The 22,480-nt window shown below is 43.6% G+C and overlaps 1 protein-coding gene across 1 annotated transcript in view; it reads left to right on the forward strand.

Moving 5' to 3' along the window:
* The first annotated feature begins 421 nt into the window (after window positions 1–421).
* The window catches only part of Slc25a43 (solute carrier family 25 member 43), a 34,259-nt gene continuing 12,200 nt past the window's right edge, over window positions 422–22,480 (forward strand). The window contains exons 1-3 of the mRNA XM_021153710.1: window positions 422–808; window positions 8,195–8,436; window positions 14,729–14,901. Coding sequence (XP_021009369.1) covers window positions 534–808; window positions 8,195–8,436; window positions 14,729–14,901 — 690 coding nt within the window. The 5' untranslated portion in view covers window positions 422–533. The remainder of the gene's footprint in view (window positions 809–8,194; window positions 8,437–14,728; window positions 14,902–22,480) is intronic.

Below are 22,480 nucleotides of genomic sequence, written 5' to 3' on the forward strand. Positions count from 1 at the left end.
GAGCCAACGACTTCCCTATCCTCCCATGACAGGTCATGTGCAGAGCTAAGGTAAGGTTCCAAAGCCTTAAGCACACCTATAGTTTCTGAAAAGGAGGCCCTGTCTGCAGCAGGTTGTTATTCAAGGTCTGTCTTTTCTGCACTCTGGATTTAAAATAAAAGAAGCTGATGGAAGAGAAGATAGGCGAAGGGGGATGAGATAGAATGTGAAAAGGGACCCAGAAGAAGCAAAGTACCTAAGGGAATACCTAAGAAAAACGTGTTGCTGGCTAGGCCCAGAAAGAACAGGAAATGGATGCCTTGGTTTTGCCTATTGCATTGCAAACACACACTAACTGAGCATGCCTCAGATACCTGAGAGAGTCGCCTTTGATCCCACCCTATCCCTGAGGCGCTGCTCGGGTGTGAGCCTGACTTCCCCAGTTCATCTCCCAAGTCCGCCCCACGCCGGGCGGGGCCTGGCCGGACTGCTCTAACTGCCCCCGCGAGCCCAGGGCACCAGCCACGAGGTGGCCGGCACAGGGCTAGGTCTGGATGGCTACGTGGAGACGGGATGGCCGGCTAACCGGCAGCCAGCGGCTCCTGTGTGCGGGGCTGGCGGGGGCGTTCAGCCTCAGCCTCACCGCGCCCCTGGAGCTTGCCACTGTGCTGGCCCAAGTCGGCAAGGTGCAAAGCCACTCCCTGGGGCTGTGGGCCACCGGACGCCAAGTGTGGCTGTCTGAGGGGCCAAGGGCCCTGTGGAAAGGGAATGGCGTGGCGTGCCTGCGCCTCTTCCCCTGCAGCATGGTGCAGCTGGCCGCCTACCGAAAGTAAGAGCCCGGTGGGAGGGGTCGGGAGATCGGACTGGAATGGCAGAGCTGCCACCCTAAGAAGTCTCAGTTTCCCTTCCTCTGTAAAACCGGATGGGAGTCGGGTGGGGGTGGAGGCTGGCCTTGGGTGGGGGGTGCTACAAGGCCATATGTGTGGCCCCTAAGGTACAGTAGCAGTTTTTCACATGCTCTTGAGAGTCTTGCCCTGTGAACTGCAGTTTTGTGACCTCCTGAGTCTTTCTGGGAGGAGGCAGAATTAGCAAATGATATCTGGGAGTAAAGAAACAAAAAGACTTCCCAAGGCGATAAGGTCTATCCATTCCCAACGTCTAGTAACTTGAAAATGTTTGCTTTTCTGGCTTAAGAGAGAACACTCTTGATGGTGTGTAAAAAGTGAGACCAGTGTTCTAAGGAGTAAGTGGGTAATACAGGAAGAAGGACCAGTCTGTTGCCTCAAAAAGAGTTCTGTCCACCATCCCCAACTCCAATCTCAGCCTAACTTGGCTTTAGGATCCAACAGGATCTGCAGCATCCTTTCTCCAGCAGGGACTTGTCTCCTCAGCCTAATGTTTCCCCCACTCCCAGCTGCCATCCTGCGGCGTTTTCTCACCTTCTCCCACATCAACCACTGCTGCGAGGATAAGAGCTAAAGATGCAAGGGAGTGACCTTAAAAAGAGCTCAAGGATGTTTGCACGGGAGCTGGAAAGGAAGCCTAAAAAAGAAAGTCAGTGATGGCAGCTCTGAGGGGAGGGGCTGTTTCCCTATTGGGGACGATGGTCTGTAAGTTCCTCATTCGATAGGCACAGGGTCAGCTCTAAAGACTGGCCTTAGCTCTGAATTAGACAAGCAGCCTACAGGCAGGAGGTGGTCAAGACACTTTTTGTTTTGTTTTTACTTTGTTCCCAGTGCTGGAAGTAAAACCCCAGGCCTTGGAGCAGCTAGTGATGTGCTTTATTTCTTTTCTTCCTTTTTTTTTTGGGGGGGGGGGGGAGGAGCCGGTTGAGACAGGATTTCTCTGTGTAGCCCTGGCTGTCCTAGAACTAACTCTGTAGACCAGGCTGGCCTCAAACTCAGAAATCCGCCTGCCTCTGCCTCCTAAATGCTGGGATTAAAGGCGTGCGCCACCATGCCCGGCCAGTCTTGACTTTTAATGATTCAATTTTCCCTATTTCCCTCTCTTCTCCACAAAGTGGTAAGGAAATCTTCCCTTGGATAAAAGAGAATGTGTATGAAGGAGCAGGGGGAGGAAACAGATTTGCAAAGTCTGATTCTAAAGGCATGGCTTTTCTTTTAACCATCTTTTTTTAAAAAGAGAGAGAATTATTTATTATTTTATGTAAGTACACTGTTGCTGCTTCAGACACACCTAAAGAGGGCATCAGATCCCATTACAGATGGTTGTGAGCCACCATGTGGTTGCTGGGAATTGAACTCAGGACCTCTGGAAGAGCAGTCAGTCCTCTTAACCACTGAGCCATCTATCCAGCCCCCTTTTTAACTATCTTATATATTTACATCATTTGGCTTTCACAACTTCTGGGTCCTGCCTAGAACAATCATAGGACACAGGACAGGAAGCACTATGTCCCTATGTCCGAATCTACTGATAGAGAACTGAGCTCACGCTGGGACACCTCAAATCAGTGACAGTATTACCACTTGGCCTTCTGATTTCAAACCTTGTACAGTTTGTAACACATCACGCCATCTTCCCTTCTGCATTCATTTGACATTAGTTAGGACACAGAAGTAACCACCATGGACATGAAGTTGGAGAAAATGCAAGAACGAAAGAAGTCGTGGTAGTGCACACCTTTAATCCCAGCACTTGGGAGGCAGAGGCAGGCGGATTTCTGAGTTCCAGGTCAGCCTGCTCTACAGAGTGAGTTCCAGGACATCCGGGGCTACACAGAGAAACCCTGTCTCAAAAAAAAACAAAAAAAACAAAAACAAAAACAAAAACAGAAAGAAGTATGGTCCCCTACACAGTTTATAACATACTAAGTTTTTGTTTTGTTTTGTTTTGTTTTAAAAAAAAAAAAAAGACTAGTATGTCTCTATGCACACACATAAAGTCCAAGGTGGTGTGTGATTGTTTTGAATCAAATGCTATGGAAACGGACACCAGGTGAGGGATGAGATGATGAGAAGGCTTCACAGAGGAGAAGAAAATATCTGAGTTTGGCCTTGGGGGATTACGTAGGAGTCCGATAGGCAAAGATGAGGCGTTGCAGGGAATGTCAGCACAGGCAAAGAAGAGGAAAGGCATGCAGCGCAGCCGGCTGGAAAAGCAGGTTGGAATGAGATCCTGAAAATCAGACTTGGTATGCGAGAATGGCGGTGGGAAATATTTATGCAAGGTGGGGGGAGTGCCGGGGTTTAAAAAAATCAAGGGCGGAGGGTGATTGTCTCATGGTGGTAGGGTAGGATGGGAAAGGAGAAAGACTGTGGGTGGTAGCAGTAGCTAGAAGCCTGCCGCACCATGCAGCAGCTGAGAGGCTCTAGGATAAGTTGGTGACAGAAGAGCAAAGAATCACATAGACTGGGTTTACTGACTTGATTTCTTGACAGATGATTTTCTTTCTGAAAACTGAAGAGAAACCAGTCCAGGGAAAGACAAGGTATAGTAAGAAAGGTTGATTAGTCGTGAAGGCATCTGCCCTACATAAACATGACAATCATGGGTAATCAGTATATCCATTCATTTTTCCTCTGTCCTGACCACGAAGTTGCAAAACAGGTGACTGGGAATCACAGCACACTGTCTGATTGGAACAAAACACGCAGCGTAATCAGTGACTGAAGTGGATGAAAAAAATTGTCTATAATTACAATGACTGAGCTCAAGCTTTAAAACAGATCATCTGGCTCCTTAGTCCAGGGTTCTGCCTACTACCACACAGCTAAAATCTCTGCTTGATTGGATGGACAATGAAAGGAGATGACTGATTAGTAGTGGGTGCTATGCTTCCGTCACAAGCAAAGAGTAGCTGATACAATGGGTGGCTTTCTAATGCATCAAAAAGAAGGCCTCCTCCAACTTTATTGCACAACTGTTTGTTTGTCTGAATATGCCTTGGTTTGGGTCCCTGCAGTTAGGAATTGCTCAGAGCCACGACCATATCCTTATTACATAAACCAGTCATGAGCTTGGGTTGGGCTATGTTGGCTGCTAGCTTGTGTTAGCATTACAAGTACTGATCACATATATCCAGGGGTGTGTGTAGAATCTGAGCTAGCTGACAGGAAGGGGTTCCTGCAGATCACTAGTGCATTCAGCCTCCCTGGAGAAAAAAGCATCTGTGCCCCAGACACAGGCAAGAATTTTAAGATATAGGAACCATAGTGATGTCATTGGTAGCCTAACGAGGTTATCTATCTTGACTGTTTATTTTAATGTGTATGAGTGTTTGCCTGCATGTGCTTATGTGTACATTCCTAGTACCCACAGAGGTCAGAATAGTGTACCAGGTCCCCTGAAACTGGAGTTACAGATGATTGTGAGTTGCCATGTGGGTGGTAGGAACCAAACCTTGGTCCTCTGGAAAAGCAGATAGTGCTCTTAACCACTGAGTCATCCATCTCTCCAGCCCCTTGACTTTGCTATTCTAAGGGAAGATTGGTGGTTAAGAGGCTAGGAAGAAAGAACTTCCTTCAATTCTTCCTTTTCATTTTCTACATTTGATAAGACTACTTCATACAACAAGCCAACATAATAAGATAGTTCAAGGACTTTAGTAAGCCAAGAGTCTGTTTCCCCTAGATGCCTCTATCAGTCATTTCCTTGTCAGGACTACTGAGCTCTCTCCTATGTGATCTGAGCTGAGAACTGGCACATTATGGTAGGCCAACAAATGGACAATAAATTAACCTATGTCCTAGAATGGTGGAGTGATTTAGGGAATGAGAATAGGATCATGAAAAAGAATGGTGCTTTTGCATTCCCAACTCCAAGTAGATTTTTGGGGGCTTGCTGCAGACAATATGACGATCATTTCTACTTCCTGTGTCTCCTTTCCCTCCAACTTGACTGGCCAGGGGATAAAAGCAGTAAGCCAGCATTAACACAGAGGTCAGTGACCCATTGGTGAATGCCAGCTTTAATTGTCTGTGTATCATTTCCCTTCGACGCTGGGAGCATAGCCAGGAGTCCAATTGAGATGCACCAATAACCCCTTGAAGGAGATGTTCCGAATGAATTCCCTTTGCCTTAGGAGCAGAAGCAGTACCCTGGAATCCCTCAGCTGGTTTCACTTGAATGCCCACTCATTATTCATCAGGCCAGCTGTCACCTGAACACTGGGAAAGCTACCCCTTCCACTGGAAGTTTGAGAGCCAAAGAACTGGGAATGCTTTCAGTTTGAAAAAGATAAAGCTATTCTTTTAGTCCAACTCTGTCATTTATTTTTATTCCAAACCCTCAGTACCTTCTCCCTGAACCTTTCCATGGCAGAAAGAACTATTTTTCCTGGTTTCCCAGCTTCTTCACTACGAAAAGAACTTGCTTTTTTTGTGGCCTGAAAGGGTGTGCTGTGTAGAAGTACCCCTATAAATACTTCTTCTGGGGTAAGCATTCATAATTTGGGATGCCCTGCTTAACCAGAGTGGTTTTGGTTTGCATTTGTAAAACTCCATGCAAAATAATTTTAAGTAAATTGTAAACCTGAGAAATACAAAGCATAGTTTGTCAAACACTCATATGCCTACCACCCACACTTCACGTACTGTTTTTAGACGGTCTCTCTTTATAAACTAGGCTAGCCTTGAACGTTTTCTGTAGCCCAGACTGGTCTCAAACTCAAGTTTCTCCTTTCTTAATCTCCCAAGTGCTGGCCCACAACACCAATTCCAAAATATCTTTGTTGATGTTGAGGTGTGTGTGTGTTTGGCTGGTTTTTCTTTTTGGGTTTTTTTTTTTTTTTTTTTTTTTTTTTTTTTTTTTTTTTTTTGGCAGCGCAGGGTATCAAACCAGGGCCTTGAGCATGCTAGGTTCGCATGCCACCACGGAACTCCATCCTCCACCCCCTTATTTCATTTTTGAGTTTGAGTCTGGGCCAAGCAGGGTTCAAATTACTGAACGCAAGTGAGTCTGCCAGAGCCTTCCTAGAAGCCATGACTTGACAAGCCCGGCTTCCACATATCTCTCATAAATATACTAAAGCCTGGATGAAGGTAGAGTCCTCTTCATGTTTTCTCTCGGTCTTAGTCCCTCTCCCCTTTCATGGGTCTGCTTGTATACTCCTCCTAAGGACCTGTTTATGTTACACAATAGTTACGGGTTTTATTGTTTATGGTTGTCATATACTACAGATCACTCTGCAGTTTGTTTTAGTCATTCATCAGTATGCTTTCACGACTTATTTCTTGTGTTTCTATGATTTGTCTAAGCTCATTCATTTTAACCATGTGGGATCCACGGAATGGCAATGCTGTCATCTATCCATCCCCCTACATTTTGACATTTAATTGTTGGAGTTTTTTATTCTTATAAGAAATGTCTGTGGTGTGTCTCCATGTGGAGAGCTGTAAGAGTTCCTCTAAGCTGTGAGCCAGGAAATGAAATTACAGAGTTAAGATGTGTGCTTCTCCAACTTTACTAGATACCACAAAGTAAAGGGTGAGGGTTATCAGTTTTCACACTTCCCCCCATCATTTGCTACAATGCCAGTCTACTGAGTGAGAAGTAGATACCTTGTCACTGTTTTTGTTTGTTGCTTTTCTGATAACTGGCAAAACAACAACTTCAATTATAATTATCATTATAAAGGAAACTAATTCTTTAGACTTAATTTAACAGAATATACAGAGTGTATTTGAGCAAAACCAAACCAAAGTCCAATCAGATATCTCCCAGAGCCAAGGAGTTTCCAAGAACTCCAACCCACCACATGACAATTAGAGAGCATTTCTAGGAAAACAAAAAGCAAGGTATAGAAAACAACATAAATGGTGACAGTTTGGTCATCCAACCAGCCAACTGATTATAGGTTAGCCTAAGTTAGTTAGGCTAATAGTTAAATAGTTAATCATTATAGCCTAATCAGCTAGCTGGATGTAGGGTCTTCTGCAGCTAGCCAAAGTCCAGTGGCTACAATTAAAGTTGATACTGGCTTGGTCCATTGGGCTCAAAACAATTTCTGGAATGCTGGACTTGGGATGTAGATCAGTAACAGAAATGTATACCTAATGTGTAGAGCACTCTGCCTTCCATTCCCAGTGCTGGAGGAGAAGTGAAATTTCTGTTTTCACTCATTTCAGGAAATTCTGTTCATTATTAGTGTCAAGAGGATGGACAGATTGCATTCCGGTATAGCAACTGCCAGGTGCTTTTGTTCATTTGCAGCACCCCCCACTCCCGGCAAGTTATATTCTTCAGATAAAAGGTAGAAAAATGCTGGAGATGAAGTGGAAAGAATTTGGAGAAGATACAGATCAGCAGCTGGACTTCCTTATAGTTAGTTAGCATTCTATGATGGCGGAATTTCAATTTACTACCCAGTAATTCCAGTATAATTCTGTGATATTTTTCTTGTTGTATGGTGGTTTGCATAAGAATGACCCCCATAGCCCAGGCAGTGGTGGTGCATGCCTTTAATCCCAGTACTTGGGAGGCAGAGGCAGGCGAATTTCTGAGTTCGAGTCCAGCCTGATCTACAGAATGAGTTCCAGGACAGCCAGGACTACACAGAGAAACCCTGTCTCAAAAATAAAACAACAAAACTGATCCCCATAGACTCAAATGTTTGAATGCTTGGTCCATGGGGAGTGGCATTATTAGGATATGTGATTCATTGTTGAAATGGGTATGGGCAGGGTTAGAGAGATGGTTCAGCGGTTAAGAGCACTGACTCCTCTTCCAGAGGTCCTGAGTTCAATTTCCAGCAACTACATGGTGGCTCACAAACATCTGTGATGGAGTCTGATGCCCTCTTCTGGTGTGTCTGAAGACAGCTACAGTGTACTCATGTACATAAACAATTCTTTAAAAAGGAAAAAATGGGTGTGGTCTTGTTGGAGGAAGTACAATCACTCTGGGGGTCAGCTTTGAAGTCTCATTTGTTCAAACTATGCCCAATGTGACTCACAGTCACTTCTGTCTGCATGTTAAGATGTACAACTGTCAGCAGCTCATGTGTGTGCCCGGATGCTGGCATGCTCCCTGCCCTGATGATAATAAACTAAACCTCTGACCCTGCAAGCCGAGCCCAATGAAATGTTCGCCTTTATGAGTTGCCACAGTCGTGGTACCTCTTCACAGCAATAAAACCCTAAGTAAGACACATTGTAAAGGACTTCCAAATGCCCGGAAATATTTGAAGCTCTATAGAGCATGCTAGCCCAGTTCAGACCTCGCATCTGAGCTTTCTCTGTTTCCCCACCACCAGGTTCGTTGTGCTATTCATGGATGACCTGGGCCGTATTTCCCAGTGGAGTTCCATTGTGACTGGAAGTCTCGCAGGCATGGTTTCCACGATTGTCACATACCCTACAGACCTCATCAAAACCCGATTGATGGTGCAGAACGTGCTGGAACCATCATACAGGGGGCTAATCCATGCTTTTTCTACTATTTATCAACAAGAAGGGTTCCTGGCCCTTTATCGAGGGGTATCCCTCACTGTTTTAGGTAAGGTGAAATTCAACACCCAAGAAAAGGCTGTTCCTTGACACGCGTGAAAGTAGTTCAAACTCTATCTTCTGTGTACTAAAATTGCAGGCACATATCACCCTACCACAATTTTAGAGGCCTAAAGAATGCAGGTCAAGCAATACAAGTGACTCAGAAAAGCCTGCATTCCAAGCCACCCTCAAAACTGCTCAGCTGACAGGAGACCTCAGTGTGTGTATCCATGATTTAGCACGACAGGATCTCAATGGTATTTGTAGCCTTTGACCGAGCTACATATATACAAGGCCTCTGTTTGCCAAATCCAGAAGGATGGATTGAGTCCATCTATGCAGTACTAAATAAGATTCGTCAGACTGCCCTATGGAGAGCTGACTTCTAGGGTAACTGTCCCCTGGGTATCTTCACATCTCTCCTGCAGATCTTTCTTTTTTTTTTCCAGTAAACATTATTTTATTTTATGACACTCTGCATTAATACAATAAATATACAAAACTTCCAAACCACTGAAAACATGCAACATGAGAGAGTCACATGGAGGGCGTTTACACAGAACCGTGACATACCACAGGGGCAGCGCAGTAGTATACACACCTACACAATACACAAACATCCCTAGAGCAATGAATCGAGTCCCAAATCACAAATCACCAAGCAATCGTTTCCAGTGATCAGACCCAAGTTTTAAATAAAACAGTCACCATTTAACATCGCCAACTAAGACGTGACATGGATGCCTGTCCTCGTGCAGCTCGTCTCATGGCTGCAGTAACATTGGGATTGAATAGAAGATGTCAACAGGCTTTCACCAAATCACAGTGCACTCCTGCAGATCTTTCTTATCCAATATACTTGGCCCTTGTTAGGTCGTCTGATACTGCCAGCTTGCTTCTGTTTGTTCCTCAGGCTCCTCCCTCGGCTTTTTTTTTTTTTTACCCTCCATGTTGGCTTTCTTTTTTGTTTGTGTTTATGTTTGTTGTTTGTTAGAGAAAGGACCTCGCTCTGTAGTGCTGGCTGGCCTGGAATTGACCCTCCTACCTCCACCTCCTTTGTACTAAGATTGCAAGCACATATCACCATACCCAGCCTTCTACATTGGCTTTCTTGCCCTGCATCCTCTCTCTAGGTGAGCCCATCTTGTAGCTTCAACAAGCATGAGTGTACTTTAACTCCTAATATGTTTAATAATAATGCTAATATTTTAGGGGTGCTCACTGGGTACTAAGTACTTTTCCAGAAGCTATGACTATAATTTCTCATTCAAAATTTTTTCTTTATTTTTTAGGTTTTTTTTTTTAAAGATTTATTTATTTATTATATGTAAGTACACTGTAGCTGTCTTCAGACACTCCAGAAGAGGGCGCCAGATCTCGTTACGGATGGTTGTGAGCCACCATGTGGTTGCTGGGATTTGAACTCTGGACCTTCGGAAGAGCAGTCGGGTGCTCTTACCCACTGAGCCATCTCGCCAGCCCCTATTTTTTAGGTTTTAATATAGTATTTCTATTAATTCTTTGAGAATTTTATATGATGTATTTTGATCATATTCATCCCCAATCCTCCCCTAACTCCTTCAAGATCCACCCCCTTACTTCCCTACCAGCTCTCAACTTCATGTTCTCTTTGTTACTCACCCAACCCAGTCCACTTTGTGCTGCATACACACCAATGGGTATAGGGCTATCCTGCAGCTCATGGTCAACCTACCAGAGTCACACTCTTGAAGAAGTATTTAAAAATTATTTTTATTGCTTTTAAATTATATGTATATATCTATACCTGTGTGTGAAGGTATGTGCTCAGGAATGTGGGTGCCCACCAAATCCAGAAGAGGGCAATGGATGGGTGTTCTCATATGGGTTCTGAGAACCAAACTCGTGTCCTCTACAAGAACACAGCACACTCTTAACTGCTGAGCTGCTGTCTCTCCAGCCCTCTTTTTTTTTAAAGACGTATTCATTTATTATATGTAAGTACACTGTAGCTGTCTTCAGACACCCCAGAAGAGGGTGTCAAATCTCATTACGGGTGTTTGTGAGCCACCATGTGGTTGCTGGGATTTGAACTCAGAACCTTCAGAAGAGCAGTCTGTGCCCTTAACCGCTGAGCCATCTCTGCAGCCCCAGCCCTCTTATTTTTAATTGATATATGTTTATACATATTTATGGGCTATCATTTGATATTTTTTAAAAAGATTTATTTATTTTATTTAAGTATACTGTAGCTGTCTTCAGATGCACCATAGAGGGCATCAGATCCCATTACAGATGGTTGTGAGCCACCATGTAGTTTCTGGGAACTGAACTCAGGACCTCCAGAAGAGCAGTCAGTGCTCTTAACCGCTGAGCCATCTCTCCAGCCCCTCATTTGATATTTTGATACATGCATATATTCCATAATTATCAAGTCAGAGCACTTAGCATATCCATCACCCCAAACATTTATGGTTTCTTTGTGGTGAGTTCCCCCATTCTATCAAGAATATCTTTTCTAGCTACTCTGAAATGTACAATACATTGTTCTTAACTATAGGCACTACGGATGGCAATAAAACTCCACAACTTATCTTCATATCTAACATTTTTTTTAAAGATTTATTTATTTATTATATGTAAGTACACTGTAGCTGTCTTCAGACACTCCAGAAGAGGGCGCCAGATCTCATTACGGATGGTTGTGACCACCATGTGGTTGCTGGGATTTGAACTCTGGACCTTTGGAAGAGCAGTCGGGTGCTCTTACCCACTGAGCCATCTCACCAGCCCATATCTAACATTTTACTGTTTGTTTTATTTTCTGAGACAAGGTCTCATTAAGTAACCTAGCTGGCCTGGAACTTGCTATTTAGTCTAGACTGCCCTTTAACTCTTGATTGTCCTGCCTCAGTTTCTTGAGTGCTAAAATTACAGAGATGTGCCACCTTGCCGAGGCTGTCCAACTTACTCTTCTTTTGTTTTATTTTTTATTTTATTTATTATTATTTGGGGGGAGGTTCTGATGTTGCTTGGTATTTTTTGTTTTTCTTCTGTTTTTGTTTGTTTGTTTGTCTGTTTTGTTTTGTTTTGTTTTGTTTTGTCTTGGGGCACAGAGTCCCACTATTACAGTCTTGACTGTTCTGGAACTTGCTCTATAGACCAGGCTGGTCCCTAAAACTCAAAAATCTGCTTGCCTCGGCCTCGGTCTTGGCCTCTGCCCTCTGCTTCTGGCCTCTGCCTCTGGCCTCTGGCCTCTGGCCTCTGCCTCCTGCCTCCTGCCTCCTGCCTCCTGTTTCTGTATCTGTCTCTACCTCTGCCTTCTGCCTTCTGCCTTCTGCCTTCTGCCTTCTGCCTTCTGCCTTCTGCCTTCTGCCTTCTGCCTTCTGCCTTCTGCCTTCTGCCTTNTGCCTTCTGCCTTCTGCCTTCTGCCTTCTGCCTTCTGCCTTCTGCCTTCTGCCTTCTGCCTTCTGCCTTCTGCCTTCTGCCTTCTGCCTTCTGCCCTAGCTCATTCCCATCATCTTCCCTACTGACTCTAAGGACTCAGCCTCTCCGTCAGGCTCATGTTCCTATCTGTGGCCCTATGCCTGGTGTGCCTTGTATACTGCTGACAGACTGAGATAATCTTCCCAAATGGTCTGCCTTCATTTCACTACAACCCTCCAAAAGCTAAGAGAGAAAGCCAGAGTTTCCATGACATTCCAGATCACTTAGAGCTGGCCTCTGCCAGTCTGCCCTACCTCATCCTATCCTGTACCATGCCTCTCTTTGCTCTCATGTTCAAGCCATACAAAAATGTGTGTGCTTCTTAGAGATACATGCTCATTGTATTTGCCTGGACTTCCTTTCCACTCTCTTAGTGTCTGATAGACTCCTACTCTTAGCTCAAGACCCACTTCAAAAGTTCTGTTTTCTAAGCCACGTGTGATGATACGTGCATATAATGTAATCCCAGTACTCTAGAGGTTAAGGCAGGAGCATCATGAGATCCAGGCTAATCTTGGCTACATAGTTTTCCTGTCTCAAATAACTATACACAGGCCAGGTCTGTAATCTCCCCTTAGCTTCAGGAGATGGAGGCAGAAGTTAAAGTTCAAGATGGAGGCTACAGAGTTCAAACCAACCTAGGCAATTTACTGAGGCCTGTGTGAAAAGTTTAAAAGGTGAGGGAGGTATGGGTGTTATATATAGTGTTCGATATTAAAATCTCCAGAAAGTAGTCGGCTCTGAGCTGTCGTCCTAGCACCTGGCATAGTGCCCAACTCATAGTAAAATATTTCTAAATTTCTATTTAGAGACAAAGTCTAATGTAATGTACTGTAGGCTGGGTTTGAGCTTACTATGTAGACAAGGCTGGCCTTGAACTGGTCATCCTGTCTCAGCCTCTCTAGTGCTGGGATTATAGACATGAGCTACTATGCCTAGCTTCCCTAAAATGTTTTTGAATGAAAATAGGAAGTTGGTGAGTCTTTTCAAATATATGTTTATTAACTATAATAATGTCTAAGGATAAACAATACCCTACTTATATTCTGCTTCCTTTTTTTTTTTGATGAACTACATCCCCAACCCTACCCCATCTATTAGATTTCTTTGTGTATTTTTAAATTTTTTTTTAAAGATTTATTTATTATAAGTACACTGTAGCTGTCTTCAGACATTCCAGAAGAGGGCGCCAGATCTCGTTACGGATGGTTGTGAGCCACCATGTGGTTGCTGGGATTTGAACTCTGGACCTTCGGAAGAGCAGTCGGGTGCTCTTACCCACTGAGCCATCTCACCAGCCCTTAAATTTTTATGTATAGGGGTATTTTGCCTGCATTCTTATCCATGTATAGTATGTGTGCAGTGTTCGTGGGAGCTGGAAAAAGGATGTCAGAGCCTCTGAAACTGGAGTTACAGATAGTCCTGGGCCACAGCATGCATGCTGGGCATTGAACCTGAATTGTCTGCAAGAGTGGCCAGTGTTCTGAAGCACAAAGCCATTTCTCTAGCCCATAGCTCATGTTTTGAGAGACAAATGTAGTCTATCTGTAAACTTAAGATGGTTCTGGAAACTTCTGGAAATGTGTGAGCGTATCAGATAATGCATTGTTTGCTCACCGTCTTAGACAGTGCATGATGCTAACTGGACCTTATGCCATCCAAGCCAGCTCAGGTAGCACAGTTATCATACAATGTTTCTTTCCTCACTAGAGAACAGTCCTTTTCTACCTTCCAATACTGGATCAAGTGCTCTATGGAAATGATTTATTTTTATCTTTATTTTTATTTTCTTTGTAAAAGAGAGAGAGAGAGAGAGAGAGAGAGAGAGAGAGAGTACATGAGTACCTGGGCCCATGGGTGCTAGAAGATAGTGTCAGATGTCAGATTCCCTAGAGCTGGAGTTACCAGTGGTTGTGAGCCACCTGCTCCTCTACAAAAACAGTAGGTGCTCTTAAGAGCCATCTCTTCGGTATCATGGAAATGGCTTTTCTCCCTCCCATGTTTCTTTTCATTTTTCTCCTTTTTTGTGTTTCAAACACACAGAAAAGTTCTTAGAATTATAAATTATAAATAGCCGGGCGTGGTGACGCACGCCTTTAATCCCAGCACTCGGGAGGCAGAGGCAGGCGGATATCTGAGTTCGAGGCCAGCCTGGTCTACAAAGTGAGTTCCAGGACAGCCAGGGCTACACAGAGAAACCCTGTCTCGAAAAACAAAATAAAAAATAAAAAATAAAAAAATGATAAATAACCACACACTCACTGAATAATACATCAGTTTATATTTTTACTTTATCACATATCTATACATCTTTCAGAGCCATTCATAAATCCATCCTTTTCTTTGGTGATTTCAATACAAGTTATAAATACCAATATACCCCCAAACCCGTCAACATCTGTATCACAAACCCCAGTTCAGCATCTACTTAGGGGTTATTTTCTTCTGCCTGATGCAGTGTCTCATGTACTCAAGTAGCCCTAGCTGGCCAAAAACCTTGCTGTATAGGTAAGGATGAACTTGAACTATTACTGCTCCGCCTGCTTCCACCACCCAGATGATGGAATTATTGGTGTGTGTCACCACAACTAGCTCTCCAGATCTGTTTACAGTTCTTTTAGGCACCATTTATTTACAGTAAACTGTACAACCTGGAGTGACCAGCTCTTACATCTTGACCTTATGGTGCTGTCACACCAGCCCCCTTTTGCTAGTTACACAGCGCCAGACCCCCTCCTATTGCCCTTGTGTATTCACCAGCGGCTTTTTTGGGGGGGGGGGGTCCAGACAGTGGTTCCCAAAGACAGCAACCTCTCACTGTACTTGATTCGCAGGTGCTGTTCCCTTCTCTGCTGGTTCCCTTCTAGTTTACATGAACCTGGAAAAAGTCTGGAATGGACCCCGGGACCGCTTTTCTCACCTGCAGAACTTTGCCAATGTCTGTGTGGCTGCTGCTGTGAGCCAGACCCTCTCCTTTCCCTTTGACACTGTGAAGAGAAAGATGCAGGTGCGGAGCCTTGGGGAGGGGCGGGGGAGGGAGTGGAGTGGGAGGCAGATTACCTTAAAGCATTTGCAGTTCAGTAACCACAAAGAACATTTTGATTCCACATACCCACCTCCTCATCCTGCCCTTACAGCCCCACCACTGAAGACAATTTTCTACAGAGCTCAGGATTGCTTATGCAAATACTATGCAAACCTCTTCTGCTAACCTCCGGGCTACTAGCTTAAGCCAATGCCTAGACCTCTTTTTTAATGTATCCATCTTCTAGAAAGCTTCCAGACAAGTCTCCCTTTTCTTTCCTGGCCCCTGGTTACATCACTTATGGTTCTTCTTCCTACGACACCAGAAAAGGAGGACGCCGCAGAATGTAACCTGTTAACTTGCCTTCTTGATGCCACCACAGGGAAGACATAGTACTCTTTTTTGTCACTGTGCCTTTTCTGATGGTCGGGGACTAAAATAAACCAAGAACCATTCAACAAGAGGCCTGAGAAAGAAACTGCATTTCAAAAGGGTGCAACTGGCCATGCACTGCCCTAACAATTGCTAGGGAAACATGTTCACTATAGAGCACACAGGCAAAACGGAAAGAAAGAGGCTGCAAACTGAAGAATTACCTTAGCCTACATTCTTATCACCAAAACCAATCTGATCAGTCGATGATATAACAAGAGGGCGTTACAGCCACATGTGGGTAATCAGAATCCAAGCAAGATCGACTGTTTTGCCATCTTCCCCTAATCCTGCTCACTCGGTTGGCTTGCCTACCTCCTTGGCCTCTCTGCTATGACTGACACGTTCCTGAAGCTCTGCAGAAATGAATTTGAGGTCATTTGCATGCCACTTGGAATGAGTAGTCCCACTTGTTGGTTTCTCCACATGACTCTGACTTGTTTCTCTAGTTTCTCAATGCCACTCCTCACTTCCTGTTTCCCTGGTCAGTGCCAAAAAACGTGAAGGGACTTGACTTCCCAATGCTATCTTCAGACATGATGATACTCCACTCTGCCACTCCGATCCACAAAACAGCTCATCTGTCTGGGTTTCTTCTCTTCTCCTGCCCTTGTCCAGATGAACCATTGCCACACTGGTATGACTATAGTGCAAAACACAATGAACATAACTTCTGATTTAAAAAATAATGCAAATATTAAAACATGGTTTAAAGGGTTGATTTCACATTATGTTTGCTTGGTCACAATAAAACAAAGTAATGTACATGTGGTTGTAGAAATTTTAGGCAATACAGCAAAGTAGGGAAAAAAGGAAAATAGCTTAATACTTCTAATAGTTACTAGTTTTTTTCTGTGTATGTTCACATACACACACACATATATACTGGCATTATTTTTTAGAAATTGTGTTTGGACTACAAATAAAAGTTGGTAGCTTACTGTTTTTACTTATCCCATAGCAGATACAGCTCCAGGCCATTAACTGCTTAGTTATCAAGTGCTATTTTGCCCTATGAACATCTTAGAAATAGTTAAAATTTCTCAGTTTCTAAGTAATGGGGCTATTTCTAATTCTTAAGTATAACAACACTGTAATGAAATCTCTTGTGTTTTTCACATTATATTCCTAGAAATTTTCTTACAGGCCACAAGACCTGAAGGAGTCTAAAGCATTCTAAATTTTAGGTATTGAGGATTGAGCCCAAGGACATGTGTGAGTTAGACTAGGATTCTACTACCACTGAGCTACACCCCCTGCCACTGCATATTTTTCTGTGTGCCAAGATCTCCTTAAACTACCAGGACTGGCCTTGATCTTCCCACATAATCCAGGAAAGGCTTCAAACTGAAGAGCTTCCCGCCTCAGTCTCTAGGGAGCTGGGATTTTCAGCATGAGCTACCGTGCCCAGCTCACGTCCTCTCTGTTGCTCATGTGGTTTTTGTTTGTTTTGACATTTGTTTATTTATTTATAGATTGTATTTGTATCAGTGCTGTCTGCATATACCCCTGTATGACAGAAGAGGGCATCAGACTCTTATAGATAGTTGTAAGCCATCTCTCCACCTCCTTGTTTCTTTGTTTTAAAGATACGGTTTCTCTGTGTAGCCCCTGGCTGTCCTAGAACTCACTCTGTAGACCAGGCTGATCTCAAACTCAGAGATCTTCCTGCTTCTGTCTCCCAAGGGTTGGGATTAAAGGCATGCGCCACCATGCTGACTCAATGAAATTTATAAGAGGCAGAGGTGGGTGGATTTCCATGATTTTGAGAATAGCCTGGTCTACAGAGTGAGTTTTAGGACATCCAGGGGCTACACAGAGAAACCCTGTCTCAAAAACAAAACAAAACAAAAACAAACAAACAACAACAACAAAAAAAACGGAGAGCTGCCAGGGACATCCCCAGCACTTTCTTGCCTCTTTTGAGTCTGTCCTAGCTTAGGTAAAGTTTGGTGAGCTCTGGATCTACCTAAAATCGAACCTTGAGGCCTGGGGGTGGGGCTAGTCATCAGAGAGGGTTTCAGGCTAAGTTCAGTGATATCTAGATGTGAAGCTGAGAGATTTTGGTCTTCTCCATACATCTTCAGCTTTACTTTCTTTTTCCAGTTGCTAAAACAATGGCTTTCTCTAGGAGACTTTAGCCACCACTACATTCTGCACTAGAATATCCACCTTACCATAACAATCTGCCACCAACCAGGGTAAGAAACACTGAGAGGGAGAATTTGAGTGCAGTCCTAATCATTTTCCCTTTGTGTGGGAACCTTCTAGCTAATGTATATATACTGTGTCAAGAAGCTGCAGTCAAGGCTGCGTATGGTATCACTTGCCTATCATCTCAGTGGCAGAGGCAAGAAGGTCACAACTTCAAGGTCACCATCATCTACATAGCCAGTTTGAGATTAGCCTCAAGAAAACAAAAACAGAGAAAACAGTTTTCAAATAAATGCAAAGTCATAGTGGTTGTTTTTAAAAACACAAAATAATTGTACTGTAAAATAGGATTAGCATCTAATTATGACTAACATCATAAATGTCATCTGAAGATATAGTGAGCCAACTAATATGACGCAGCCAAAATTTTATTCTTCATGGGTTAATAAATATAACAATTTGTCCATAATATATATTTTAAAAATTAACACCCAGGACAGAACCACAGGCTTTCAAATGCAAACATGGCATTACCTTCTCTGTCCACTGGGTGTCACTGCAGTAAACACATAGTCTCTGGGCCATGGAAAGCTATGAACCAGCAACTTAGTGAGTTACTAACCTCACAGGCCCAGCTCAGAATCGCTTTCAGTTAGGAAGATAAGGGGGCAGAAGCAACAGGAAACGCCTAAAGTTTTTTTTTTTTTCCTGTAAAGCACACAATGCAATATTCATCAAGAAGAGAGAGCCATAAGAGCCACCCGCTTCCACTGGATCAGGCAGGTTTCTGCACTTCATTTGTCACAAGGGCATCAAGCTGCTGTGACCTGAACACAGTTAATGGTAACATTTGCATTCCATTGGTGTTCTCCATGGCACTGCCCAACATGAAGCAAATCAACAGCAGGTGTCTGGTGGATAGCCAACTGAACAGGGAGCTTTTCCCAGCACCCACAGTGGCTGACGCCTTTGTCTGAGTGCCTGTCTTCATGGGCTTTTATCCAGACATTCGGACATACAATCTGTCTGTCTAATACCACGGCAGGTTGGAACTCTTCTGAACATTAATGACAATAATCAGAAGTCTTGTTTAGCCACCTGAGCCCTTCCTTCACCAGGCTTACATTCATTTTATCCTGCTTTGCTTTTGCTTGCTTGGCCCTGCTAGAGGATGGAGAGGTAAATAATTTATGCATGCGCATGTTTTGAGAGAATGTTTCTCGGGGAGAAGGTCAGTTGTATGTGGAATGAAATGTCTCTACCTTGTGTGCTTTCACGGACCCTAATGCCACCCTGCCTGAAATCTTTTTCCACGTGTCTGTACATTTTAACTCCAGCTCCTCTGGATACAGCCTGGCCCTTCTATCTGCAACTCCACCTGACTAAGACCCTGGGACAGAAGATGCTAGCAGCACTAAGTGTATTGAAGAAACAATAGGCTGGGCATAGTGGCATAACCTTTAGGGAGGGAGAAGCAGGTGGGTTTTTGTGAGTTTGAAGGTAACCTTGTCTACATAGCAAGTTCAAAGCCAGCCAGACCTACACAGTGAGCTACTGTCTCAAAAGGGGTGGAGAGGGTGAAGAAAAGGAAAGGATTAAATAAAAGAAAGTATAATATGGAAGAAATGTTGACAACAAATATTTTATGTGATTAATCTATAAGCCCTATTAAGAACCAAAGAATTATAGGAAAAAAAAACTATAATAGTTCCATAGACAGGTGTATGTGAAAGAGAAGGAGAGGCAGGCTGGGAACACTTTGCTGGGAGTCTGGCAGGCCTTATGAAAGAACCCTCCTTCCACTCTGTTGCTCCTATTAGCTATCTCCATTTCACCAAATACAAACCCATGTGCCGCCCTGTTGATTTATACCCCAGTGGACTTTGCCCCCACCACAACTCACAGGGTAAGCAGGATTAGGCCAAGTCAGCATTTGAACTGAAAGTGCATAAAATGAAGGACAAAGGTGGTATCCAAGTGGCACAGCTCAGTGAGCAGAACACACATGGTCAAGTGAATAAACAGAGGCCCCAGCCTGCTCAAATAGCCTCCACTCGGACCACCTTGAGCAAGCTTTGCTGATACACAGTCACTTCATTAACCCACTCAGGGCTTCTAATGCTCCATCCTATGTCTTCACCCCCACCTCCCTCCTCAGTCCTGAGCTCATGGTTCTCACAGTCTGCTGATTTGGACCACTGAGTAGCACATCTTCATGATCACTTCCAACCCACTGTCTATCAAAGTTACCCATGTTCCCCTAAAACTGTCTTTCTAGACTTTTCCCTTTCTGGGCCATCATTGTCCCAGATACCCAAGCTAAGCATCCAGAAGTTAGGTTTGGCTCTGCCGTCCCTTCATCCAACCAACCCAAAGTTCATTTGTTTCTGCATTCATAAATCTCCTACATGGGTCCTTTTTTTTTTTTTTTTTATTGCCCTGACTCCCAATCAAAGTCCTTATCAGCTCATACTGCAGCACATACTGTTCTCTATGAGCAATTCTAAACGTGACTATTAGTACTGAGTAGGAAGATATAGTAGGCACCGGGCCAAGTGGATGTTCATTATGTCATCCAATCCTTACAACAATTCACAAAGTGAGCACTGTTGTTACTATACCTACTTTATTGCACATGTCTGTGTGTGTGTGTGTGTGTGTGTGTGTGTGTGTGTGTGTGTGACAGTGCACATATACGGGAGTCAGTGATCTCTGTCCGCCACGCAGGGCAGTTCTGGAGCTTAAACTCAGATCATCAAGTCTTGACAGCAAACACTTTTACCTGTTGAGCCATCTTGCCTATTGAGATGAGAAAACTGAGGCACTGTAAATTACAAGTCCATCTTTGAGCAACGGAACTGGGACAAAGGCTATGCATGCAGGTTTGCCTCCAGGATCAGAACTCACTTCAGTCCATGGGTTTCTTGGAGAACAAATGTTCTTTTGCCCTGTCACTGTGGCTCCTTCTCTATCACCTTTAGAGAATAAAGGCCGGCCCATTAGCTTGGCATGTTTCCCTCACCGACTTCACTGTTCGTGCTGTATAGAAGCCCTTTGTATAGGGAGCTGCAGAATCAAATGTCTGTAAGAATTCAGAAACAGCATGGACAGGAGAGCTAGGGAGACCACTCAGCCCCAAACAATAAGCCTTTAAATGCATTCTAAGCCCTCGTGCCTTTTGAAAGCTTTCTGGAGAACTAAACTCTGTGCTCACAGAATGTGATTAGCATTTAAATATGCGTAGCAGAAAAGAGTGAAGTGAGCTGGTGGAGGCTGCAGCTAAGCTGCAAGAGTCTCCTCTCAGGAGACTTGGTTGCCATTTAGAAATGCAAGCCCAGTTTTCAAGGGAGCCCCTAAATTTACATCCAGATTGTGATGTGAAATCTTTCTATTTTTTTTTTTTTTTTAAGGCTGCAAATAAAAAGTACTGACTGGGCAAAGCACAACATGCCTTCTTTTGGCCTCTGTTCAATTGAAGCATCCAGTTGCAATAGTGAAGAAGTTCCCCTCCCCCAAGCCCTGAAGACCAAATGTATTTTATATTCTGGTCAACAGGCCTTTGTTCCTGCAGCTACCTCTCTCTGCCTAAGCATCACTTCTGTCTCTGTAAAGGTTCAACTGAACTTACCTTGGTAGTAGTATCTGTTGCTTTTGTTTGCTGGCTTTTCCCACCCATAAGGCATGCACTTTCAGATAATGCATAAAGGCAGCTATTTAAGCCTTTGAGAACCACAATGCAGGCACTCTAGCCCACTGGAGAGGGAGTCCTGGGGAAGAAGAAACTAAATTAACTATAGGGTACCTTCTCTGAAAAGGTGGATGCTGTTTTTCACTGACTCCCTCTTCTACTCCCATGTCTATGGACACAGTCGTTGTATTCCCAAAAGTTGTGGGTGAGTAACTCCTTTTAAAGGGTGCTGTTAGCCTCTCCGTGGGTCCTCTCACTCTGACAATTTTCTTCCATAGCATTTTTTCCTCTTTTACCCTTTTTTATCTCAACAGCATTGCTCTGCTGTCCCTTCCCTGCCAAAACTACCTCCTGACAGCAGCTATCTTATTTTCCCAAGCAGAAATAGTCTCCTCAGTGTCAGGGTCTTCATTTGCTTAGTTTTGAGCATCCCTACTCTGGAACGCTGAAAACCAAAATACTCTAAAGTCAGACACTTGGAGCATCCACATGATGGAAGATTCCACAACTGATCTCAAGTAAAGGACTGCAAACAAATATAGACAGGCTGAAAAGACTGTAGATGGGGTGGGGGAGATGGTTATTACATATCCACAAGGGCTTCAGTTTGTATTTCTCAAACCTGTATAAAGCTAGGCATGACAGTAGTGTACATCTAAAATTCTAGCACTCCTATTTTGAGATAGGGGACAGAATTAAAAGAATCCACAGAAACTCATGGCCCAGATGGCCTCACCTGCACAGCTGTAAACAGAGATGCTATGTATCTAATAAGATAGAAGTGAGGACCATATCTGAGATTGTCCTCTAACCTCCACACATAAGCCCCAGCACACATGTACCAGCACACAGACACACACACCATATACACATGCATATGTATATATGATAATAAAAATAAAAATTTAATAAGACAGCATAAAGTTACCTTCATGCTTTGTAAAATAAAATATATATGAAACATAAGTGAATTCCATGCTTTAAACTTTGCTCCCACTCAAAGATCTCTCTTTATGTGTAAGTATTCCAAAATTAAGAAATATTCAAAATTTGAGGTACTTCTTATCCCAATCATTTTAGATAAAGGATACTCAACCTAGAAAGCTCTTTTTAAAAAAGATTTATTATTATCTATAAGTACACTGTTGCTGCCTTTAGACAGACCAGAAGAGGGCGTCAGATCTCATAATGGGTGGTTGTGAGCCACCATGTGATTGCTGGGATTTGAACTCAGGACCTTCGGAAGAGCAGTCAGTGCTCTTAACTGCTGAGCCATCTCTCCAACCC

The sequence above is a fragment of the Mus caroli genome, chromosome X (assembly GCF_900094665.2).
Source record: "Mus caroli chromosome X, CAROLI_EIJ_v1.1, whole genome shotgun sequence".
NCBI classification, from domain to species: Eukaryota; Metazoa; Chordata; class Mammalia; order Rodentia; family Muridae; genus Mus; species Mus caroli.